At 34.3% G+C, this 27,788-nt stretch overlaps 1 protein-coding gene across 2 annotated transcripts in view; it reads left to right on the top strand.

Moving 5' to 3' along the window:
- The window catches only part of STPG2 (sperm tail PG-rich repeat containing 2), a 582,130-nt gene that overhangs the window by 250,316 nt on the left and 304,026 nt on the right, over positions 1 to 27,788 (top strand). For both annotated transcript variants that reach the window (XM_032332948.1, XM_032332947.1), the window contains exon 12: positions 12,777 to 12,936. In XM_032332948.1, coding sequence (XP_032188839.1) covers positions 12,777 to 12,936 — 160 coding nt within the window. The remainder of the gene's footprint in view (positions 1 to 12,776; positions 12,937 to 27,788) is intronic.

The raw sequence follows: 27,788 nt of genomic DNA, 5'->3' as shown, positions 1-27,788 counted from the left end.
ATGGTAAATTCTTTTCCACCCCCTCACTTTAAATCTGGAGGTGTCTTCGGGCTTAAAATGCGTTTCTTGGAGGCAACATATAGATGGGTTTTGTTTTTTTATCCATTCTGATACCCTGTGTCTTTTGACAGGGGCATTTAGCCCATTAACATTCAGGGTAACTATTGAGAGATATGAATTTAGTGCCATTGTATTGCCTGTAAGGTGACTGTTACTGTATATGGTCTCTGTTCCTTTCTGATCTACCACTTGTAGGCTCTCTCTTTGCTTAGAGGACCCCTTTCAATATTTCCTGTAGAGCAGGTTTGGTGTTTGCAAATTCTTTCAGTTTTTGTTTGTCCTGGAAGCTTTTAATCTCTCCTTCTATTTTCAATGATAGCCTGGCTGGATATAGTATTCTTGGCTGCATGTTTTTCTCGTTTAGTGCTCTGAAAATATCATGCCAGCTCTTTCTGGCCTGCCAGGTCTCTGTGGATAAGTCAGCTGCCAATCTAATATTTTTACCATTGTATGTTACAGACTTCTTTTCCCGGGCTGCTTTCAGGATTTTCTCTTTGTCACTGAGACTTGTAAATTTTACTATTAGGTGACGGGGTGTGGGCCTATTCTTATTGATTTTGAGGGGCGTTCTCTGAACCTCCTGAATTTTGATGCTAGCTCCCTTTGCCATATTGGGGAAATTCTCCCCAATAATTCTCTCCAGTATACCTTCTGCTCCCCTCTCTCTTTCTTCTTCTTCTGGAATCCCAATTATTCTAATGTTGTTTCGTCTTATGGTGTCACTTATCTCTCGAATTCTCCCCTCGTGGTCCAGTAGCTGTTTGTCCCTCTTTTGCTCAGCTTCCCTATTCTCTGTCATTTGGTCTTCTATATCGCTAATTCTTTCTTCTGCCTCATTTATCCTAGCAGTGAGAGCCTCCATTTTTGATTGCACCTCATTAATAGCTTTTTTTATTTCAACTTGGTTAGCTTTTAGTTCTTTTATTTCTCCAGAAAGGGCTTTTATATCTCTCGGGAGGGTTTCTCTAATATCTTCCATGCGTTTTTCGAGCCAGGCTAGAACCTTGAGAATTGTCATTCTGAACTCTAGATCTGACATATTACCAATGTCTGTATTGATTAGGTCCCTAGCCTTCGGTACTGCCTCTTGTTCTTTTTTTTGTGTTTAATTTTTCTGTCTTGTCATTTTGTCCAGATAAGAGTATATGAAGGAGCAAGTAAAATACTAAAAGGGTGGCAGCAACCCCAGGAAAATATGCTTTAACCAAATCAGAAGAGATCCCAAATCGTGAGGGGGGATAAAGGGGATAAAAAGAGGTTCAAAAAGGAAGAAAGAAAAAAAAAAGAAAAAAGAAAAAAAAAGAAAGGAAAAGAATTAAAATAAAAGAAAACAAATATGAAAAATATAAAAAAGAAAAAATATATATATTAGATAAACTATTTAAAAAACGTTAAAAAAGAAAAAGGTAAAAGTTAAAAAAAAAATTTAACCAGAAGGCGAGAAAAAAAAAAATGAAAAAGAAAAAAATTAAATTAACTGCAAGACTAAAAAAAAATCACAGGGAAAAAGCCATGAGTTCCGTGCTTTGCTTTCTCCTCCTCTGGAATTCTGCTGCTCTCCTTGGTATTGAAACCGCACTCCTTGGTAGGTGAACTTGGTTGGCTGGATTTCTTGTTGATCTTCTGGGGGAGGGGCCTGTTGTAGTGATTCTCAAGTGTCTTTGCCCCAGGCGGAATTGCACCGCCCTTATCAGGGGCCGGGGTGAGTAATCCGCTCGGGTTTGCTTTCAGGAGCTTTTGTTCCCTGAGCGCTTTCCGTAGTGTTCCGGAGGATGGGGAATACAAATGGCGGCCTCCTGGTCTCCAGCCCAGAGGAGCCGAGAGCCCAGGGCCCCAGTCCTCAGTGCGCCCTCAGAGAACAGCGCCCAGTTACTCCCGTCTGCCTGACCTCCGGGGCCGCGCTAAGAGCTCACCGAGCCTGCGGCCCCGGTTCAAGGCAACACCGAGCTGTGAGCTCACTGTCGGCTCTGTCTCTGTAGCCGGCTTTCCCGTTCCAATACCCGCAAGCTCTGCGACACTCAGACACCCCCGATCCTTCTGTGACCCTGCGGGACCTGAGGCCACGCTGACCCCGTGTGGGCTTCGCCCTGGTTTAGCCTCTGGAGCGATGTCCCTCAGCGGAACAGACTTTTAAAAGTCCTGATTTTGTGCGCCGTTGCTTCGCCGCTTGCTCCCCCCGGGGTCTATCTTCCTGTCGCTTTGGATTCACTTCTCCGCCGGTCCTACCTTTCAGAAAGTGGTTGTTTTTCTGTTTTCAGAATTGCTGTTCTTCTTCTCTTCGATCTGCCGATGGATTTTCAGGTGTTTGCAATCTTTAGATAAGCTATCTAGCTGATCTCCGGCTAGCTGAAGTAGTCTCAGCCTTCTACTTCTCCGCCATCTTGACTCCTCCCCCCAAGAATTTTTTTTTTAAGCATGACCTTACTTTAAAAATTCAGTAAATGATAGAGGACTCTATTCTGAGTTTTGTTATTTTCATGTCTAATAAAGATATTTGTTAATTATATTTAGCCCATGATCACATTATATTTTATGTTAGTTGTTGTGCTTTTGTTCATTTGAAACAGATATACTGATATTTTTTAAGCTGCATGTTCTAAGATTAATTTATTTCTTACATTGAAAAATATATTAATTTCAAGTAGTTCTTGTAGAAGTTCTTTGGGGAAAAACCAAGTATCCTCCAAATATCTGATATATTAGGAACTCAATATTTATAATGAAGTATAATAATAACTAAAATTTACATAGCATGCACCTGTGTATCTAACACTGTGTGTTGCACATATTAACTCATTTAATCCTAACAGCAAGCCTAGGAGTTAAGAATTATTATTATTATTATTAAGATTTTATTTACTTATTTGATAGACAGAGATCACAAGTAGGCAGAGAGGCAGGCAAGGGGAGGGGGAAGCAGTCTCCACACTGAGCAGAGAGCCCTATGTGGGGCTCAATCCCAGTACCCTGGGCTCATGACTGGAGCCAAAGGCAGAGGCTTTAACCCACTGAGCCACCCAGCGCTCTGGTAAGAATTATTATTATTCCTATTTTACAGATGAAGAAAATTGAGACATAAGATTTACCCATGGTCATATGATTAGCAAAATGCTGAACCAGGGCTTGAACCCAGGCAACATAGCTGTAGAGTCCATAATCTTCACTAAGTGTGGACACTAGTGCCAATGTTTAGTAAAGACTCAGTACATTTTTGTTAGACCAAAATTAAAAGAGGGTAGCATTTAAAAGCAGTATCATGTAAGTAGCATTTTGTTTATAGTATCGGGAAACAATATACCAAATTTTTCAAAAGAAAAGAAAGGAAAATGTAAGGATATTAGCATTATTTTAGATGATTATTTTCTTGATTCCCCATGAAGTTTAATATATTTTAGATGTTTTTAGATGGCTATAACCATTTATATATATATGACCTTTGGGAACAGTGATAGGATCATTGAAGCTTTTCATCTAATATTTTATTCTGCTTGTTTTGTTTCTTTATCTTTTCAATCAAGAAACTTTTAGTGTCACTAAAAAATGTGCTATTAAATTTGACAAGAAGTATAAACTAACTTGATAAATATGGAATGAGATGGTGTCTTTAGAATATATTTCATTCATCAGAAAAGGTATTTATATGAACATCAGGGGAGAATAATTTGGTTTCCTTCATTTGGAATATACAATTTACCTTTTGCTATTGAGATCTATAAACTATGTGCTATAGCATGGAAAACAGTTATTTTTGTGTATGGATGACATTGCCAGAGTTCTTTATCTCTCTGTGTAGACAATGTTCAGTTTCTGTCATTGCATACCTCCTTTGTCATAATTATCTTGCTTTCTCGCCTCTCCTTTTCTTAGTTTATTCCTCTCTGTCGTCTCCTCTACTCTTCTCTGTCTACATATAATTATAATTACTTTTTAAAATCAAATAATTTATTTTCTTATACTCTACCAATTATTTAAAAGTGTACCACTTTTTTTATTGCTTCATATTTGAACCTTAAATTTCTTATGGATTTTTTTAATCATAATTACTTTTTAATGTAGGTAATGGGATGCTAGGATTTTCATAGCTTACAGAAAGAAAGCCTGGATCATTCTTCCTTCTCTTAAAACTTACTGTTGGAGATGCCACTTCCAAATAGGAATAGTTCTATGATTCATTTCACTGTCAATCTCATAGGGAGAAACATGTCTCCTGCATAGAGACCCACTAAATATTTCTGAACATGACCTTCAGCATACATCATTTTGAGAGGGAGTTAGATGTGTGAGTAAGGTTCTTCAAGGCCTACTTGAGACTAAAAACAAGGCTGTGAATATAACCCAGCAATTCTGACTTCGAGTTTTGTGGTATTTCAGGAGTACTACCTTAAGATGATCCTTCTTTTTATGTAAGGGATAATTCTTGCCATACTGAACATAATAAATGACACTAGGGGTCATTTGATTTCCTAAAGTTTGAACATAACAAATTGATTTGGGCACCTGGGTGGCTCAGTGGGTTAAGCCGCTGCCTTCGGCTCAGGTTGTGATCTCAGGATCCTGGGATCGAGTCCCGCATCGGGCTCTCTGCTCAGCAGGGAGCCTGCTTCCTCCTCTCTCTCTCTGCCTGCCTCTCTGCCTACTTATGATCTCTCTCTGTCAAATAAATAAATAAAATCTTTAAAAAAAAAAAAGAATTTTACTTGTAGACCTTTCTCTAGGGCTAACAAAAATTTTACACTGCTGTTCATGTTCACACATCCCTCAAAAATCACACTCAAAATTTACATCTTTTAAGTTTTCTAAGCTTATCAAGATAATTTTTAGTCCCTTCTCCAAATATGTTCAGCTGGGTCCAGGAATAATTGTGTTCTTTTAAAAAAATCACTTAAATTAATTTTCTTTCTTTTCACATTCAACTTACAGAATTAACTTCTGGATTTGTATTGAGTTGATAAAACTCTAAAGAAATGATATCATATCAATTAGAGCTATTATAACTGGCAATAATCTCACTTTTTTTTTTCCTACCTTAGTATAATCAGCATTTACAGGAAAAGAAAGGTTACCCAGACCATTTCTGTTCATGGGTTTTACTCTAATCTGCTGAGATATACATTTTTTTCTATAAAACCAATGTCAAAGGTAGTCATGAAAAGCTCAAGCATCAAAAGTAAAAGTCTTCTTTTTTTATAGCAAAGAGAAGGAAATGCATCATAAAATATTAATCAAATTTAACTACCTAACGATTTTATTTTAGTCCTTGATCAGTATGAATGGACATATCCATACTTCTACATCATTGCTGGGATTACAAATTACACCTATTTTTATAAGAAATGGAGCATCTTTAGGGAAAACCGTACTTGAATGGTCTTTACCCAGCACACATTTAATACAGGACTGCTTATATGTGAGATAAATTTAAGCACTAAGCGCGTTGAAAATACTTCCAAGTCATTGTGTCAGCCCTACTGTTATGGGGCAGCTCAGTGATAAGACCAAATATGGGAGGGGAGGCTTCAAGGCAGACAGACAGTGATAGATTTATTCACTCTTTCATTAGCTCATATATTTACTCTTTGATTAAGAAATATTCATTGATGGGGCTCTTGAGTGGCTTAGTTGGCTAAGCATGTGCCTTCAATTCAGGTCATGATTCCAGGGTCTAGGAATCAAGCCCTACATTGGGCTCCCTGCTTAGGGGAGAGTCTGCTTCTCCTCTCCCTATGCCTCCCCTCTGCTCATGCTCTCTCTCTCTCTCAAATAAATAAAATCTTTAAAAAAATATTCATTGATCACTTACTGTGTGGAATGCACTTGTCATCACTGAAGATCAGTGATCACTTGAAATAATACTTTCTTAGCCTTCAAGAACTGCACATACCTATGGGGATGATGATATTAAACAATAATTGAAGACTTATTTAATTGCAAGTATAACTACTACTGCAAAACCGAGAGTGGTATGTTATGAAAGAGTATCACTGGAAACCTGATAGAACTAATGGATTGAGGGAAAGTTGAGACCCAGAGGTTCAGCAAGAGTTAGAGAACAAAGCCCATAAATCTTCGGTCAAAATAACTTTTGAGAGAGATAGTCTAATATCCGGGATAATATACTAGAAGTGAGTTAATTATTTTACAATTTTATAACCCTCAAAGGCAGAGAAAAGTTATGACTGAGATGATTAGTTACGAATGCCCTATCTAGTCTCTTTTTCTTCTTTACTAACAGAACCTAATTTTATTTGAAGAACAATGTACCTAGCTAAAACGACTACTTTTTTCAGGTTGCTTTATAGTTATAGGGTAGTTATTTGAATAGTTTTAATTAATGAAAAGGAAGTAAAAGTTATCAGATTGGGAAGGTTCTTCAGAGAAGGTTGTTCAGTTGTTATACACATTTTTTTTTTGACCTTTTGTTCTTTCTCCATTTCTGAGATGAGAATGTTATGGCTAGAGCTATGGTGCATATCTTGGGAACATAAGAATGGGGGCTACAATATAAGAACGTTGCAAGAGAAAGCATGGAAGGGCCTACATGTCCAATGCTATTGTGGAGCTCCTATGCTCCTGGACTCTTAATGTCCACTTTCTTTCACTGAGGGAATAAAAGAAAAATTTGCCTGCAAATACAGAAGGCAAATAAAATCTTATCTGAGGAAACATCAGAGAGCTATAAGTCCTCTCCCTCCTCTTATTTTGATGAAGAAAGAAATAAATATTCAAATAAATATATTTGTTTAATGAGTTATTTATATGTTTATGTCTGTACAAATAAATATACGTATACATATGTTTATGTATTTATACAAGTAATTGTATTTATACAATAGGTAACAGAAGAATTGAAAAGTGAAGGATATCATTTGTAGCTACGGTGATCAAGAATGGAAGAAGAGGCTCTGCTTGAACTGGGTTTTATAATTGTTAAGTTTGCCTCCAAATTTATTTATTTTATTTTATCTTTTAAAATATTTTATTTATCCATTTGAGAGAGAGAGAGTGAGAGAGAGAATGAGAGGAGAGAAGGTCAGAGGGAGAAAGAGACTCCCCATGGAGCTGGGAGCCTGATGTGGGACTTGATCCTGGGACTCCAGGATCATGACCTGAGTTGAAGACTGTCGCTTAACCAACTGAGCCACCTAGGCGCCCTTACTTCCAAATTTAAAAAGGATTTTAGTGCCAAAGAGAATGTTCTGAAAATTTTTTCCATAGTACTCAGGAACCAATATACTTTTCCAGCAGAAGTTGGTCGTGCTTTAGTATAACTTCTTTGCCACTGTGATGCTGATAGTTTAAGATTGAAGACCTAAAGTTTAAAGAGATAGTACAGTTGTCAGGTATATTTTAGGGCCCATAGCAGGATTTTTTTGGTAGTTAAGACAAGAAAGGGATAAAGTGAGAGAAGTTACAATAAGTATAACTAATGATTTTTAGATATGGGAGAGGAAGGTGAAGAAAAATGAATGCAGCTTTCTATTTTCAGAGCTGGTTAAATAAGGAATTATTGTAGGTAGGTGAGGTTGGGGAAGGAAAGATAAAGGGGTTTTATTTTAAGGCATTCTGAGGATAATGAAACAAAAATGTCAGCAAATAACTAGAAATTTGTGATTCAGGTATGAATTGTATGATGGAGAAATTAGGTGAAATCAATGGTTTTATTGTCTACTTATTGCCAGCACTTTTTATTATTCTTTACTGAATCTTGAAGTATCATGGTATAGCTGACATGTTTAGTTCCTTTTTTAAAACAGTGTTAGGGTAAAAGTCTTTTCTAGTGTGTCAGGAGATTATTGACAATAAAATCAGTATTTTCTATTTTTGCCTGTCACTTACATTTAACAGTATAATTTTATATTTGTAGTAAAATATTTTTGTTCTAAAATAACACTTATTCTTTCCTAAGTTAAATATTTAAAAGTGTATGTGTTCAAGATGATGAATGTTAACAAAGCTGAAAAATGGCAAGGGTAACTCTACATGTTCATAATTATAATTTGTGACAGGCAGATAATTTGATCATCATTTGAAATGCCTTTCTTCTCTATAAATCTGAAATTAAGCAACTTGGATAAGCATATTGGTAAATTGCTTGTTTTGTTTTGTTTTTGTTGAAGTTTTATTTTTATCTTATTTTTACTAGTTTCAGAGGTAGAATTTAGTGATTCATCAGTTGCATATAATACTAAGTGCTCCTTACATCAAGTGCCCTCCTCAAAGCCCATCATCCAGTTACCCCATCCCCCCACGCATCTCCCCTCCAGCAACCCTCAGTTTGTTTTCTATAGTTCAATCTCTTATGGTTTGCTTCCCTCTCAATTTCATCTTATTTTATTTTTACCCCCTCCCCATGTTTATTTGCTTTGTTTCTTAAATTCCATATATGAGTGAAATCATCTGGTATTTGTCTTTCTTTGACTGACTTATTTCATTTACATAATATCCTCTAGTTCTATCCACATTGTTGGATGACAAGATTTCATTCTTTTTGATGCCTAAGTAATATTCCATTGTATAAATTCCTTTAATCAAAGTTTTTAGCACATTCAGAAAAATTTCACTACACTTATGGCCTGTAATTTTTTTTACTATATATATCTATATATCTATATCAAAATCTTTAGTCAAATATATATAAACATGTATATATATTTGACTAAAGATTTTGATTCAAAGCTTTGATTGAAAGTTTCATTGAAGTCTTCTTAATTGATAAGCTTCACTATAAAAGAAATTCCAGTGATTTTTTTAATAATTATATATTTGGGATTTTAAAATGAAATTTTAGACTGGAATACACTTAGGCATGAAATAACATCCAGAACAATTTATGCAAAAAATGTAATGAAAATTTATTTTAGCCAAAGCATAGTTAGTGGTCTTTATTATATTATGCTTTCTAACATTTTACTTATATAAAATGCTGTCAGATCTGTTGTGTATTGCTGTGGGCTCATCCTTCTAGTGATAATTTACCTGATAAGTACCATAAGATTAAGATTCTACTCTGCCTTTGTGGCTCTGAGTCACTCTTTTGAGTTTGGGGTTGAAGGCCTGAGGGTCTATTTAATTTCTTCCTTCAAGTTCCACCCTTCAAAGTATTCAGCTTTACTCTTTAGCTTCCTACCCCGTTCAAGTTTAAGTTTCTTGAAGAGGCTTTTATTTGGGCATGGGAAATTTTGTAGGGCCTTCAACTTGGTTGACAGAATTGAATAAAATCACAAAGTATGTGAAATGGTTTTTCTAAAACATAAACGGGATGACGTGTTTTCCTTTGAGGTTGGTTGAAACCAGTGATTTTTTTTTTTTAAACTGCCTGGGATACTGTCTTTATGTGATTCCCAACAACTTAACTACTTTTCATTGTTGTTTGTTTAGGGCTTAAAATACTAGAAGCTTTTCTTTTAAATAGCCAGTTGACATCTCTCCAGGCAAGGAAGATATCACAGGATTACACATAGTTTCACACCTAATAGAATTAATAATGCTAATAACAATAATGATGGCAGTAGAAGGAAACACTAATGCTTATTATGTGTCAGATACCATTCTAATACTTTTACATAATCAATTATTTTAATTCTATGATTATGTCATATTTTGATAGGGCCTGGATTTTCCAGATGAAATCAGGATACCTTAGATTTACCTTTAATTTGCGTTGAGGCTTAGCTTTTATTTCATCAGGCATTTTATCACATTTTCCTTCAGTTTCTACTTGCTCTTGTTGCCCCTGGAAGCTGGACATGGCTTCTAGCACTGCCAGCCCCTCAAAAGTATGGAATTTTTAATGCTCTGTGTTTCTTTGAAAAACTGGCTACCAGTTCAAAGGCTGTCTTTTAAATCTATGACCTAGATTCACGTTCTAGCTAAAAAACTAAACCAGGGGCGCCTGGGTGGCTCAGTGGTTAAGCCGCTGCCTTCGGCTCAGGTCATGATCTCAGGGTCCTGGGATCGAGTCCCGCATCGGGCTCTCTGCTCAGCAGGGAGCCTGCTTCCTCCTCTCTCTCTCTATGCCTGCCTCTCTGCCTACTTGTGATCTCTCTCTGTCAAATAAATAAATAAAATCTTTAAAAAAAAAAAAAAAAAAACTAAACCAGGAGGATGTGAATCAGTCATTTTTAGTTTTTGTGCCAGGACTCATATCTGCTGCAAAGTATGTGAAATTTTCTAAACAAAGGCAAAGGATACAAATAACTAGATTAAAAAAAAAAAAAGCATGAGAAATGTCTGTCATATCCACTCATCGTGTGCCTGTGTACCTTTCTTATTTTCTGTGATGTATATAAAGGATCACCCACAGAGATCTGATGATCTTACCTCTACATACTTTTTTTTCCTACATACTGTTTTTTCCTGAAATGGTGTTTAGAGTACCATCTGTAGGTATTGTTTAAATTATTGCTCTTAAACAGTGTTCCAGATTTGTCTTAGTAACAATTTGTCTAGGAAATTGACTTGAAATATCAGTCTCTTAGATAAAATGAGAATTGAATATGAGTAAGAGGAGCTTAGAAGCATTGAAAAAGGACAAAAGTGGGGAATATGTTTTCAGAGAAGAATGGATATGCTATAGGAAGAGACAATCATGAACAAATGTACTATATCTACACTTGGTAGAGGACACATTGAATCTGTTGAAATTTATGATAACCAGTTTGATGAATTTTCCTTGGTGGGAACATACTGTTTTTTAAGAAAACTGATCACTTATGAAGTTTCTTATCTTTGCTTCAAGGCATTAAAAAAGTAATAAAGAGGTTTCTATATGGCAGCAGCCAAAGCCATCAATCATATACAGGCTAGAGACTGGAAAAAAGGAATGGGTGGTGATGCCAGGCAGGGTGTTACAGAAGCCATAACAATGATAGCTTCAGATGAGAAAATTAAAATATATAGTAGGTACAATCAGGAGCTTTGCAAAGCTTCCCTAAACACTCTGAGTCTATTGTGTGCACGCAAGATTTCTTTATGCTTTGGCACTCTCTCCCACTTTGCCTTCACACACCACAGAAGCAGCCCCAAAAGATCCAGAAGTCATCTTTGGAGCTACTACTGGTATTGTTTATCTTCAGCCTACCCTTACTAAATATTCTGTTGATGCTGGCAAACAAACAACTGCTGACATATTTTGGTTGACTTACAGAGTGTGGTATTTGCTCTTTGACATGGAACTTAAAGCAGAAATGTGGGTTTTCATATAAGAATTTCCTCCCCAATATACATACCATATTTAATGATTCTTTGGAAATAGAAGATAATGTTGTTGGCATATGCTTGAAGGAAATAAATGCATGAGAAACAAGAGAAAGTATGTTTTATAAAGTATGGCTCCTTGATGGACTTTAAAAGTATGATTTTTCAGTATCCAAATTTGACTTACTTGAAACATTAAAATACTTCCCCATTAGCCCAAACCCTGAATTTCATTGTTTATTATTTTTTTTTTATTGAAATTAACTTTTGTAGAATAGTAAGATTATCTATTGCTTTTATGGAATTAGGTACAAATGTAAGTATTTTACTGTTTTAACTCATTTATTTCTCATAACAACCCTTATGACATATGATATAAATACTCTTATTTTCTCCACTTACAAATGAGGAAAGTAAGAATCCCACAGTTTAAGTGGCTTGCCTAGGGTCCCTAAAAAAGTAAGGAGCAGATATTTGAAACCCGAGTCTAGAGCTGGAGTCTACACCATTAGCCATGTAAGTGTCCTGCCTACTGGAAAAACACTGAAACTCGAGAAGTTGTTTTTTTATACATAATAGAGATGAATAGATACATTGCATAGAATATGTCATATTTTAGGGACGCCTGGGTGGCTCAGTTGGTTAAGCAGCTGCCTTCGGCTCAGGTCATGATCCCAGCGTCCTGGGATCGAGTCCCACATCGGGCTCCTTGCTCTGCAGGGAGCCTGCTTCTCCCTCTGACTCTGCCTGCCACTCTGCCTGTGCTCGCTCTTGCTCTCTCTCTCTCTCTGACAAATAAATAAATAAAATCTTTAAAAAAAAAAAAAAAAAAAAAAAAAAAAAAAAGAATATGTCATATTTTAAAATAATTTAAGGAAAATGAGTTAAAAAGTTTTTCATTGAAATAATTAGTTAATAGTTTATAGGCATTAATTGTGCAACAAATATATGATATTTTATATTTAATTGAGTTTAGAATTATTATTATAGTTATTAATTTCCATGTGACTTATGTTGATTAAAAATGTTAATATAACTGTAGAGCATATAAACAACTATAAATGATAAAGGGGAAGGCTTTCAACTTAATTGGAATCTATTAAAAATGAAATAAGCAGTCTCATTTTTAGAATGAGTAAAGTGTGCTCACATAGAACAGTATAGTAGTGATAGTATTGCTTCTTATGAAAATAATCATTTTCATTCCTGTATGAAATTTGATTTTCATTATAACATTTGAAAATGAAAGTTTGATCTATAATATGAAAGGTTTTTTTTAAAGAATATGGTCCTAAATTTCATAATTCTGTTTATTTTACCTTAAGTTTTGACAAGCAAATTTACAGTCTTATAAGAAGGGTATAAATTTAAGAATAGTCTTTTAATTTTTTTTAATTAATTAAGAGAATTTTCACATTTTTCCATTTATGCCATTGCTTAGTGTGAACATCTGTGCTACATGGTTTTATGTATTTTCCATGTAAGACATGTTAATGCTCATCCATTGGAATTCTTTTCAGGATATTCCAGCACCTGGCAGCTATGATGTTCAAAAATCATATGAAATGTCCCAAGTTCAACATAAATACATGCCGCCTCGTACTTTTGTGGCTAAACTGAAACATGCCTCCTTTCTTAGCACAACTCCACGGTGCCTGCAGAAAAGGACTGATGGGCCAGGTAAGTACAGACTGTTATTTTAAAGCTTTGAGAAAAAACAAAACAAAACTAAGGTTTCCATGTAAAAATAGACAATTATAAACATACCTTTATATTTACCATGTCTCTTTTAAATATATAGGATAAAAAAGATATCTGCTTCCAAAGGGAAGGTGAACCATGAGAGACTATAGACTCTGAAAAACAATCTGAGGGTTTTGAAGGGACAGGGGGTGGGAGGTCGGGGTACCAGGTGGTGGGTATTATAGAGGGCATGGATTGCATGGAGCGCTGGGTGTGGTGCAAAAATAATGAATACTGTTATGCTGAAAATAAATAAAAAATTAAAAAAAAGATATCTGCTTATTCCCTGAAAGATTTTAGATTCTTTTTTCAACTGTAAGATTTGTTTGGAGTTTTATGACTCTCAATTTTATCAAAGACCATCTTATGAGTTTTAACTTAAAGTTAGTAAAGTCATTTTCTATTAGGGAAAAACCCAAAATTCTTAATATGCTAGAATTGTTAGAGGAGAAAGGCAATCAGCCTATGATTTGTAAAGTCATATTCAATACATATACCATGTTATTCTCATGGCATTATTTTAATTTTTCTCAACAATCAAGAAAACATCCATGTAAGAAAAAAATAAACGTTTTTGGGGGGAAATAAAATTCCAAAAACAATTTTGATTTTTAAAATTGGGATTAGTTCAGCTGCTAGTAATACTATTCTTAGACTAAAAATGAATGCATTAACTTTCCTTGGTAATGAGGTTAAATCAGTTAACTGTATTATTTCACACAGGAAAACTAGATAGAAAATAGGAACAATAGTTTCAACAATAATTTTGAAATATATTTCCACCAAACAACCAAACTGTTGTAATGGCTCTTTCTGAGGGTATTAAAAGAAAAAAATGAAACAAAATGGAGAAACTCATCCAAGGGTTTCTGATGAAAAACATGTCAGCAAATGAGAATACTCAGAGAGCCTGTGATCCATAGAGGCTTACTTTGTTTCTCATTGTCTTTCAATAATCAAGTATATTGCCCAGTTAAAGGTCTGTTATACATCAAAATTTAACTTTTTAAAATTTTCTTTTTCTTCTCTTGAGTTACTGTACCATTGCTGATTTTGTCAGATTTTAGCAGAAGTGGTGCAGGGAAATTAATTCTTTCAAGTTCTGATATTACTATGTTCACCATCACCAAGCACAATCAAATAATAAATAAATACCCACTTAAGGGTCTCTTGAAATAAATTATGTTGAACTTCATATTTTCTGAAGATTATTTTTTTTCTTTCTGCCTTTACTGCTCTGTTCCATAAAAATTGTTGTAGTTGGAAGGTATAGGAGTTTCAGTTAGGTGACAGGATCGGCACTGCGACTTTTCGTTGTTTCAGGATTTGACATAGGGCAAGTAAATTGACTAATGGTTATATTAGTTTCTATTTTACAAAATTCAGAAAATATTTGCCACCCACTTGGCTCTCTTGAGATTAATAAGACCATATTTCAAAGTCATTTTCAGAAGCTCTGAAGCTCCTTAGAAGTATAAAATTTTATCAGAAAAAAATTGATTTTTGAAGGTACTACCTGATACTATGATGTATAAAATTTGATTTCATCTGACATGTGCAGATATTATAGTAATTAGAATTGTTCATATTTTTTAAATTAATCTACTATTTAAGATATACCATCTTGAAAACATGTCTTGAATATAGATTTAGTAGGTGACCAGGGCCAATTCAATTAAGATCCGTGCTTCATTCTGGTAATTGAAAATTAACATCCATTTGTCCTAATTCTCTTACACTGATCCAGTCAAGGAAAAGATATTCAAGTGTGGTATTATCAACTCTCTAAATAGATTCCTCATTTTTAATTGATTTTTACTTAAGCTAGGTTTTTTATTAAAAGTATAACAAAGAATTCTTGATTCTTTTTAGTTTATGCATAGTAATATGGTCTGTTCTAAAATGAGAATAGCCCATTTCTGTTTATAATTCTTAATACCATCTAACTTTTGCTGGGAATACCATCTATCTTAATATGATAAGTCTTGTGATTTAAAAAAAAAATCATTGGCATATAATCAGAAGATACAGGGATAGTAATTCTGTTGGTTATATGCTTTGTATCAATTTTTATCCTATGAATAATATCCTTTCATATCATATCTTAGAATTAAATTAAGAGAGAAGTGTTTTTTTCAAGAAACAACAGATGTTGATGAGGATGTGGAGAAAGGGGAACCCTCTTATATTATTAGTGGGTATGCAGACTGATGCAGCCACTCTGGAAAATAGTATGGAAGTTCTACAAAAAGTCAAAAACAGAATTACCTTATAATCCAGCAATTGCATTACCATGTATTTACCCAAAGAATACAAAAATGCTAATTTGAAGGTATACATACACCCCAATGTTTATAGCAATGTTATCTGCAATTAAATTATGGAGAGAGCGCAAATGTCCATTGACTGATAAATGGATATAGAAGCTGTGATATATCTCTATCTCTATCTCTATTTCTATCTCTATCTCTATCTCTCTCTATCTCTATCTTATCTCTGTATCATCTATCTATCATCTCTATCTCTATTTCTATATACGTACTTACATACAGTGGAATATTAGCTATAAAAAAGAACAAAATCTTGCCATTTGCAATGGGTGTGTATGGAGATAGTATTATGCAAAGTGAAATGAGCCAGTTAGAGAAAGGCAAATACCATATGATTTCACTCATATGTGGAGTTTAAGAAACAAATTATCATAGGGGGCAAAAAAAGACACATGCAAACCAAGAGACAGACTCTTAACTATAGAAAACAAATTGTTGGTTACCAGAGAGAAGATTAAGAAATGAGGTTTGCATGGGGATGGATTAAATAGGTGATGAGGATTAAGGAGTGCACCTATCATGACGAGCATGGGAGATGTGTGTGGTTAAGTCACTAAATGGTACACCTAAAGCTAGTATTACATTGTATGTTAATAACTTGAATTTAAATAAAAACTTTTAAAAAATATTTTTTAATCCTATTGTCATTTAAACATTGGTAATTTTATTTTACCTTAATACTAATGGGAAGGACCTTTTTCAGTTATACATCAAATATTTTATAAATCAGATAAAATTATTTTGTGTTATGTGTGTATATACATATACACATAAATAAGACTGTAAAATGGAATCAATTTATAGAGCATGGTAGGCATGTTCATTCCTCGAGTCATAATATTACTAAAAATTCAGTATTTTGCCTTATAGAACTTAACATGTATATTGTTATCTTTCTACCCATAAATAGAATAATTGGCAAATTAAAATTGATTACTGGATATTTTGCATTTGTAGTTACAGTGTTAAGAAATGAGGTTGCAAATGATAAATTATGAGTTACGAGTTTGGTTGATAAACGGGTAATAGGCTTATGGGATTTATCAATTTATGGAGCATTCATTCAGTCACTCAACATTTATGTCGATATAGTTATTTCAAATTGTTTTAGAACTTTTACTAACATCATAGAAATAATTTTGTTTTATTCATAAATGAATAGTATAAATATAAATGTAAAATTCATTTTCATTAGTCTAAATTAAGGAGGGAAATAGTATATTTGCAATCAGTATAGGTTAGACCATTAATGTTGTATAACCAATGAAAACACATTAGAAAAATTTAATGAAGAGATTATTAAATGAGGTGCATCACATTATAAAGGAATCTACTCTTATTGCATCAAGTTTTAATTCATAAGTATGTAAATGATTTTGTGATTGATCCAGCTCAGGTTAAGTAAAATTTTAGCTAAGTGGAAAAGGTCTTAAACATTTCTTTATTGCTTATATTGACCTGTTTTTGGACATTTAGAGGAGGGAAATTCTCAGCAAATTTAAAAAGAAAATGAATGAAAATATTGAGTGTAGAGAACTGGGGGGTCTCATACAATGTGGTGGAAGTATAAGTTGAGATCAGTGATTCTCAAGGGCAGGCTGGCAGAATGTTCAAATATATATGCCATTTAACCCCCAAATCCAATTTTTGGGATTACCCTAGGGAAATAATTAATGGTATACCCCAAATTTAAGTATCAAGGAAGTTCACCAAAGAACACTAGTAATGAAAGTTTAAAAATGTACTAAATGAAAGAAGAATGGGGTTTAGTTAATTCTCATACATCAAATGGATGGAGTCCTATGAAAATTTTAAACATGGTATATATATTTAAACCTGGTAATAAGATAAGATTTATTTGATTAATCATTTCACAAATATGCACTGAGGGTCATTTAATAAATATGCATTCAGTCTTTTTTGTATTCACCACTATTCCAGGGCCTTGAACAAAATATAAACATTATTGTTTCATAGAGCTTAATTTGAGGTATAGGAGACATTTAATAGAATAGAAGAAATAGATCAATAGATTGATAGATGAAAGCAAAGAAAAAATAAACAAAGAGAGAAAAGAAGAAAGAAAAAAGAATGAATACCAGGTGGTTATAAATGCTATGAAGAAAGATGAGAGAGAGAAGGAAGATGGAGTTCAGAATGGGTTGAGTATAGTTTCAAAGAATTTTTTTTTTTTTAAGATTTTGTTTATTTATTTATTTGACAGAGCAAGAGATCACAAGTAGGCAGAGAGGCAGGCACAGAGAGGGGGGAAACAGGCTCCCTGCCGAGCAGAGAGCCCAATATGGGGCTCAATCCCAGGATCCCGAGATCATGACCTGAGCCGAAGGCAGAGTCTTAACCCACCGAGCCACCCACATGTCCCTAGTTTCAAAGAATGTTATCAGAGAGGCCTCACTGAAAAATAATATGTAAGTAACCTCCTTTAGTTTGTTAAAGATTTTGTTTTGCTTTTGTTTGTTTCCTCTAAATGAATGTACATTGCTTTATAGTAAATAAAACTTATTTAAAGTTTTTAAATGAAGAAAAACAATTGAAGCTCAAAGCATGATTTTTATTTTTAAATGAATGGAAGATTCCACACCGTGTGTGGCATGTAAGACAATATTTGAAGGCCGAACATAAAAGGTATTGAGACTTACTTTATGTTGAAAGTATAGATCATTTTTCATGAAAATAACATTGTGATTTCTGCATCACATTCCCACAGGAATTTATTTCAGGAAACAAATATATTTTATCTTGGAAGTTAATTGAACATATACCATGCAGGTAGTTTTGTTCACCTTTTCAATAAACATAAGTAATACCTTTGACATAAAAGTCAGTGTAGTGTAAAAACTAATTATTTATTCTATTTTCTCAGTGGCTTGTAATATGATAGCCTCAGAAATGCTATAGAGTTCATTAAAATGCAGTTTATCCCTTTTGCTAGGTACTGTTAATCTAGTGCAGTAAATACATAATTTTTGTTGTTGCTTTTCTATAGCTTACAGAAATGCTATTGAGATGTTAAAATGCAAGGTAATTCTGAGTATACGCAAAAATAGATAAGATCAGTTTTGAGGATTTGTTGATTCTATATCTTTTAAAAAATACTGGATGGGTGGTTCATTCAGTTGACTGACGTGAGTTGGGTTCCATGCTGAGCATGGGGTCTGCTTGCAATTCTCTCTCTCCCTGTCCCTCTGCCCCTCCCTGCCTCAAGAAATTGATGGAAATGTTATTATTGAAAATGAACTAATTTTATTATTTTCAATCTCAATTTTGTTTCATTGGGCACTTTATATACATTTCCAATAAATTATTATTTATACATAGTTTGCAAGTGACTTTATTTATTTATTTATGAGTGAGAGAGATTGCTGAGCAGGGAGCCTGCCTTGGGGCTCAGTCCCAGGACCCTGAGATCCTGACTTGAGCTGAAGGCAGAGGTTTAGCTGACGGAGCCGCCCAGGTGCCCTTCATATTTATTAACAGATATATATTGTAGGCAAAATTATCTTATGCATAGTACATTGAGTTTTTGGAGTTATTCACTTTTTGAATACTAAAGAATCTTGAAGACTATGGGAAAAACTTCATTTGAGAAGGAGAGAATAAGTATGCAGGGGCACGGGTAGGAAAGAACTGGTACACAGTATTTAGAATATAAAGGATAATAGAATCAAAGTTTGATGAAGAGTTATGGCCTGAAAGTAGAAAATGTTATAAAGGTATAAAGAATAATTGATGATATATATATTTTATATAGACATTATATAGAGGAGAGCTTATCTCAAACATTTTGTGGGTATAACTTTATATAATGGAGTGAATTATAAATTGATAAAGCAAAGAGGCCACACATTTAAAAAATAATTACATTAGCCTGGAACTAAGAGGGATAGATGCAGTATATAAAATAAAAGGAGGCCTTTGGACTTTCAAATTTCTATAGGTAGGAAATTGGCTGAAAAACCACCTAGTTGCAAACACAGGCTACTTTTCATGGAAAAAAAAATGACTTAAGAGAACAGAACCAGAAACCCACAAAATGGAGTCATGAAACATATTAGAGCAACTCCCAAGGAATTAGGACTGGATCCTAATCCCGGAACTGGCAACATGTACTCTGGTGGATTTGAAATGCCCTGAGACTCTGACTGCTCTGTTCTTCCTGTCTTTCTCTTTCTCCTTTTGAATAGCTGTGTTGTTAGCCTTTATCTTAGTCTGTTCTACCATTAGTCTATAGAATATCTGTGGGGCAGTAAATTGTCTCTTTAGTTCAAGGCCTTTAGGTTGAGAAGAATGGTGTTCAAAGAGTTGTACAGAGGAACTAAGTCAGAGGAGTCTGATACCATCTGAACCAGAATTCGATGACAAGATTCTGAACTTCAAATTAATGCCACAATGGGGTGAAATTTGGGAGTTCTCACAGTAGGGTGGCTTGTATTTTATATATGGGAGATTTGAAATGTGGCAAGAGAATGGACTATAGAAGATTGTGTTTTCCAAAGTTTTTGCCATTATATATTTCATGCTATATGTTCTTCACACAGTTCAGAATTGACACTGCTGTCATTGAGTGCTAGAGTTTATTTCTACTTCCCTGGTGGCCCTTTGGTATTGCTTCTGTAGAGTGTGGCAAAAGAGTTGCTATGTGACTTTTGAGGCTAAATTGTAGAAACTTCATGCACTTCTGGATGGTCCTCTCTGAATACCTACTTTTGAAACTAGCCATCCTACCAGTGCACAAACCAAGCAGCCAGGGAGAGGTCCGTGAAGAGGAAATGAGGCTCCCAGGCCTAGCTCCCAGCCAACATCCTGCAAGGACTAGCCAGCCTTGTAAGTAAGTGGAAGTGGAAGCAGAACCTTTAGTACTTAGTCAGGCTGCCCCAGCTGACACCCTGTACTGCAGAGATAAACCTTCTCTTCTGAGTCATGCCTAAAGTACAGACTTTTGAGCAAAATAAATCATTATTTTTATTTGAAGCCACTGGTATTGGGAGGTAGATTTTTATGTAGCAGTAGATAATCAGAACAATTTCTAAGCAGAGAAAGACAAATGAAGGCAGATAAAGTTAGTGCTAAGTAAAAATATGGAATAATCGGACTGGTGGGCAAGATAAGGCTTCAGAATAGGTCTCAATGGTGATGTGGTCCAAGAATAAGAAGTTGATATTCTATGCAATTTATTAAGTTGGAGATGTGTTCAGGCCTACAATTGAAGTTGAATCAAGAGTAAGGTTAAGTCCAGGACTAGAAAGGCTTTTAACAGTAATATTAAACTAAGAAATGTTTGATAAAGTAATGTAATAAGATGATCCATGTTTTGATATCATGTAAGAAGGTGAGAGAGAATATTAGAGTTGGGTAAATAATTGCCACACAGAGGAAAATTGCTCAATTTAGATAAATTAATGATTAAAAATGATGAGTTTTATTTGAATGAAAGTTTATAGTTTTCAAAACATTTTACATATATTTCTGGATCATTACAACCATCTTATGAGGTAATGATCACTGTCTTTAAAAGGGAGAAAATAGAAAGGTAATTAAAAAGAAAAAAATTTGCTTATATTAATACAGATAGAAAATAGTAAACAGGAATAAGACTGAAATGTTTCATTTTTTTTGTTCATTCATTCATTCTTTATAAAAAATACATTTTGAGCACATCCTATGTTTCAGGCATTGCTATGAATAAAGGAGTACTACTCAATCCTTATCCTTAAATATCTTATATCTAGCAAGGGAAAAAAATGTCCACAGATAATTATAATAAAAATCAATTATTAGTGTCCCCTGTGTCATAATTGTTTGCAAAATCACATATAAATTTATTGGTAAATGGATGAATTGATGTTATTTGAGAGTGAAAGTCCAAGATTGGCAAACATTTGAATTACATTATTTTCTTCAAATTAAATCAATGGAAAGAAATGAAAAGCTAAGTACAGTAATATCTATATTATAGAAAGACATTGGAAATAAAATGACTGCTAATGATAGACAATTTGACATAATACACAGAAGTTAGTGGAATATAATTTGATGATGAAAAATCATAGCATTTTCTACTACAGTGCATGTTTCTTTCTTTCTTTCTTTTTTTTTTTTTTTAAAGATTTTATTTATTTATTTGACAGAGATCACAGGTAGGCAGAGAGGCAGGCAAAGGGGGAAGGGGAAGTAGGCCCCCGCTGAGCAGAGAGCCTGACGTGGGGCTCGATCCCAGGACCCTGAGATCATGACCTGAGCTGAAGGCAGAGGCTTAACTCACTGAGTCACCCCATACAGTGCATGTTTCTTTAACGTGAATTAGCTCATATACTATGTTATTTAAGAATGTGCCAAAGAAATCAATAAAACTCAGAAATTGTCTTGTTCAAATGCAGTTATGTTTCGAGGCAACAAGTATCAAACTTTCTTATGATTAAAGAGAAAGACTTAACGATATATGAAGAACTTAGGGAATATAAGCCAAAAAGTACATAATTGTGCCTTTTAGTACTGATTGTTACTAATCTGTTACACTTTTCACCATGTTAAGATTTTGAGGAAGCGGAAAGAACAGATAAAGAGGTTGCAAAGACAGTTCTCTTTGTATTAAAAAATCAAACCAACCACAACCCCCTCATAAAACAAAACAAAACACCTCAAAACAAAACCTCACAACAAAAATCCTTGACTCACGAAGTCTTCACCTCAGGTCAGATTTTTATTATTATTTGAATTTTTGTTATTGATGAAACTTGTTTTATTAGGAGAGAATGCCCTCAAGAACCTAGTCCTTGAGAAAGAAAGAAGCATAATCTCTGGAGTTAAAGGCTGCAAAGAATGGGATGACACTGATGCCAAGTGGAGATTTAACTCCACTTTTTAATTTTTTAAATATTTTATTTGTTTATTTGAAAGACAGAGAGCAGAGTGAGAGAGAGCATAAACAGAAGGAGAGGGAGAAGCAGACTTCTTACTGGGCAGCGAGCCTGAGGGACTCAGTTCCAGGACCCCGGATCATGACCTGAGCCAAAGGCTCAGAACTCTGTCAATGCACAGGTTTCTAAGTTCTTTTTTGTGTGTGGTAAAATACATATAACATAAAACTGATCATATTAACCATTTTAACAATTTTATTTATTTATTTTTAAGATTTTATTTATTAATTTTAAAGGGAGAGAGCACCTGAGCAGGAGGAGGGCCAGCAGGAGAGAAGCAGACTCTGTGCTGAGTGTGGAGCCTGACCCAGGGCACAATCTCAGGAACCTGAGATCATGACCTGAATCTAAACCAAGAGTCTGATGCTTAACCAACTGATGCACCCAGGTGCTTCATTAACCCTTTATAAAACATATATATTTATTTATTTGAGAGAGAGAAAGAGCATGAGTGGGAGGGAGAATGGGACAGGGAGAGAGAATTTCAAGCAGATTCCATGAGGAGCACTGAGTCAGATGTGGGGCTTGATCCCACAACCCTGAGATCATGACCTGAGTTGAAACCAAGAGTCTGAGGATTAACCAACTGTGCTGCCCAGTCACCCCAATTGTCTTAACCATTGTTAAATGTGCGGTTCTGTGGTATTAAATACATTCATAGTGTTCTGCAACCATTGCCACAATCCATACTCAGAACTCATTTCATCTTGTATAATTGAAACTCTATAATCGTTGAACAGTAACTCCCTGTTACCTCTACCTGTCCTCAGCCCATAGTATTAGCCTGGGAGTGGATGAAGGACCCACCATGCTGTGGAGAATGTAAAAAATGATAAGGCAATCTTCATACTTCCTTCCCTGGTATATACTATGAGGAAGTGAATCTTAAGAGAGAAAGAAAAAAGAAATTGGGGGGAAGGGCTAATATGATTTTTATTCTGTTGTAATTTTAATTCTGAATAACACCCAGCTGTGTCACTGGCCAAACTACTACTCTAGATTCAGGTCTGGCTACATATTCACCATAGTTTCTGTACTGTTGGTTGAAAAGAATCTAAATGTGCCAGGCACAGGTTGTGCTAGTTTGATATACCACTCCAACATGGAAGAGTTTTATTGAAAATAATGTGATATTAATATTAGGATAAGGGGAGAGGATTAGGGGGAAAGGAAGGAAAGATGGGATGGGAAGGAGGAAGATAGATTTTCTTGACCTGGTTGAATGGTAGTGAAGTGTAAAGTGCAGAAATGTGTGTGTTTGTTGGAGAGAGGATGTTTCTTCTAAGCCCAGGGAATATAATCCTAGAAATTAGGAGAATCAAAGCATAAACTGTTACTAACCAAACAACAAGAAGGGAAAATTAGGGAAGTAGAAGGAGATAGCAAAACTGAAGATTGTTATATTCTTGAAGTAGTTCTACTTTTTATATGTGATTACTATAATCTTTGTAGTCAGAAATTATGATTTTACAACTGTTAATTTTATACACATGAATTAGAAAACCTAGTATCTTACTTTAGGTTTAATTGTTTCCATGTAGGATAATGTTACAGTTGAACACATGAAAATATGTTTCAGTTAGATATAATGTCTTTTCTCTCTCTCTTTTTAAAAAAGATTTTGTTTATTTATTTGACAGAAAGAGACATAGTGAGAGAGGGAGCACAAGCAGGGGGAGTGAGAGAAGGAGAAGCAGGCTTCCCACCGAGCAGGGAACCCAAGGTGTAGTCTCGATCCCAGGATCCTGTGAGGCATGGAAACCCCTATAATATTCTTTTCAAGCAAGCTATGTCTACTTTTGTAGAGCCAATCCTCTTTGGAAATGCTACACAACTGTTCTAAAATTAAATTAGAATTCAGACACTTGGAACACAGAAAAACAGCTCTTTTTTTTTTTTTTTCTGTTGAATAGATAGGTTTTTCTTTTTTTTTTTTTAAATTTTTTTTTTTTTTTTATTTCCAGCATAACAGTATTCATTATTTTTGCACCACACCCCGTGCTCCATGCAATCCGTGCCCTCTATAATACCCACCACCTGGTACCCCAACCTCCCACCCCCCGTCCCTTCAAAACCCTCAGATTGTTTTTCAGAGTCCATAGTCTCTCATGGTTCACCTCCCCTTCCAATTTCCCCCAACTCCCTTCTCCACTCTAAGTCCCCATGTCCTCCATGAAAACAGCTCTTTTTATAGTAGAAAATATAATAAAAGTTTTAAAACAGTTTAATGTAGGATTATTATATAAAGTTACATAAAATGTATACAATTCTATGAATTTATTATGTTATGAGAGTTTTATATGGTAGCCTTACAAAAAGATTATATTATCCAATTTGTTATACCTACAACTGCATTTCAATTAAAACACTTAACAATTTCCCTGTTCTTTTTGAAATATTTTGAAACCCATTAGTGTGTCAGTGAGTTGACATTGCTCTCCAATTGCAATAGATATCAAGTGATAAAAATTGATTTTTTTGGTACCTTACTTTGAAAAGTCAGCATTGGTTACCTGAATATATTACAATTCCTTTAAAACATTATTCCCATGTTGTTAAAAGTTTTCATTTCTGAGCTTAAGATTATATGTGCAGTTTTTTCTTCACTACAGAGTGATTTTCATTTTGAGGACATGTAATGAAATGTAGAATTCTAAGAAATGATACAATATTAAATATATATTTTAAAAGTCTATTTTTTATACATAAAGCTAAATTATACCAACATAGGTTCAATGTGTCCATCTCTACCCACTTTGGATATCATGTAATTTTTATTATAAATGTATTATAAAGCAATAATGGAAATAACAAATTTACATTTCCAGGAAACAATGAAACCTCATGGCTTTACCTACTAATAAAAAAACTGTTACATTAAAAATATTATAGAAAAGTACATAAATTATTAATTCATATGTCAGTGCATTTTCATAAATTGAACTGTCCATGTAAACATTATCAGATGAAAAAACGGAACACTATAAGCATCCTTAACCCCTCCCTTAACTCTGTCCTAGTCACTAACCATTATTCTGGCTTCTATCATCATTTCTTTATTTTCACTATCTTCAACTTGCGTTAATTGAGTAATGAGGTGTATTTTGTTTATGGCTTCTTTCACTCAACCTTATAATTTGTGGCCTATAAACAATGTTGTTTCAGGTGGCAATCATGAGTTCATTTTCAACATAAGAGTGTGTCACAGGAGCCCCTGGCTGACTCAGTCAGTTAAGTGTCTGACTCTTTTTTTTTTTTAAGATTTTATTTATTTATTTATTGGCAGACACAGATCACAAGTAGGCAGAAAGGCAGGCAGAGAGAGAGGAAAGGAAGCAGCCTCCCCGCTGAGCAGAGAGCCCAATGTAGGACTCGATCCCAGGACCCTGAGATCATGACCCGAGCCGAAGGCAGAGGCTCAACCCACTGAGCCACCTGGGAGCCCCAAGTGTCTGACTCTTGGTTTCAGCTCAGGTCATAGTCTCATATATCATGGGATGGAGCCCAAAGTCAGACTCTGTGCATAGCAGAGGTTGTGCTTGAGATCCTTTCCTTCTCCCTCTGCCTCTCCCTGACTCTCGCATTCCCTGTCTTTCCCTCTAAAATAAAATAAATATTCAAAAAGAAGATATCACAATTTCTTTATCCATCTTACTCTTTACAGATGAAAATTTGGGTTATTTCCAGTTTAGTGCTCTCATGGGTATTATTAATATTGAATATTGAATATTGTAGTTAATAGTGAATATAAATATGCATTTCTCTTAACTGGAGTTTCTGGGTCATAGTTTCTGGTGGATGTTCCATTTTATTAGATCTTACCCAACAGTTTTTCTAAGTAAATGTAGTGATTTATATTCCCAGCAGTAATGTATAAGAGTTGCAGTTGTTCCACTATCTCACTAACGTACGGTGGTATCTGTCTTTTTCATTTGAACCATTTTAGATTTAGGAGCATTTCACTGAGGCCTTATTATCCATTTTCCCAATGACTAATGAAGTTTAACATTTTCTCATATGTTCCTTGGTCATTTGGATTTTTATTGAGAGTGCCTTTTCGTGTCTCTTTTCTATTCATCTATTATGTTATTTTTATTATCGATTAGTAGTTCTTAATATATTATGGTTATATTTGGTAGTTATACATTCTGTAAATACTATCTCTTTCTGATTCATTTTTCAGTTTGTTAGTGATTTCTATTAATAAATGTAACTTCTCAATTTTAATATTGAATTTACTAATCTTTTCCTTAATGTCACTGCTTTTATATCTCGTTTAAGAATTATTTCCGTATCATAGTTCTTAAATAATTTCATATACATTTTATTGCTTTGTTTTTCACAATTAGGTCTATAATATCATCTCAAGGATTGTACTACATCACATGTATTTATGAATGAGGTTAGCCTGCAATATTCCTTTCTTGAATTTTCCTTGTCAGTCATTGTTGTCAGATTTTGTTTGTTCCTTCTGGTTTTAAGAAAAAGGGTTTTGGAAAGTTTTTAATTAATTATTCCTCTATTTGTAAGTAGGTAGTTTCAAAATCTCACTGGTTTATAGCAATAGCATTTATTTATTTTTTGCCTTTTCCTTTTGCTTTTAGTATTTTTGGTATCATTCAGTTCTACACTTATCCTAATTTATATTATCATATGTACTTTGATCTTTGTTATTTAAAACTATATTTAAGGGGCGCCTGGGTGGCTCAGTGGTTTAAGGCCTCTGCCTTCGGCTCAGGTCATGATCCCGGGGTCCTGGGATCGAGCCCCGCATCAGGCTGTCTGCTCAGCGGGGAACCTGCTTCCTCCTCTCTCTCTCTGCTTGCCTCTCTGTCTACTTGTGATCTTTGTCTGTCAAATAAATAAATAAAATCTTTAAAAAAAAACAAAAAAAACCCAAAAAAAAACTATATTTAAAATTTTCAAATGTTTATAGCCTTATTAAAAATATAATTTTTATAGTTATTAACTAAGTTTTAAATTTTCTAAGTCAAGAAATGTTATTTACATACTACCCAGTTTTTGAAATCTCTTTAAACTTGTTTTATAGCCTAATACATAGTATTTTAGTAAATTTTCTCTTACACTTATAATTGTGTATTTGTCAATATTTGCATGTAATGCTATAGGTCAGCTAGACCAAGGTTATTTATTGAGTTTTTAATATCTTCTCTATCTTGTTTAATGTATTAATTATTTTGAGAGGTATGTCAAAAAAACCCCACTATAATGATGTATTTTACAATTACTCCTCATGGTCTGTTTAACTTAAAATTTTTTGAATCAATACCATTATAGGTGACTACATATTATAGACTTCTGTTGAACTGAATATTCTGTCATATTATAATGCCCCTCTTTATCTCTACTAATATGTTTTAGCTATATCAGCCTTTTGGTTGTTGTTAGAATTTGTCTCACATGTCATTCTTTATTCTTTTTCTTTCAACTATTCTCTGACTATATGTTTTAGTGGGTCCCCTTTGTTACTAACATATTTGGGAATAGGTGGATTTTGTTT

Source organism: Mustela erminea, chromosome 2, assembly GCF_009829155.1.
Source record: "Mustela erminea isolate mMusErm1 chromosome 2, mMusErm1.Pri, whole genome shotgun sequence".
NCBI classification, from domain to species: Eukaryota; Metazoa; Chordata; class Mammalia; order Carnivora; family Mustelidae; genus Mustela; species Mustela erminea.
Note: the sequence above shows the minus strand (reverse complement) of the source record. Positions and strands in the feature narration are given on the sequence as shown.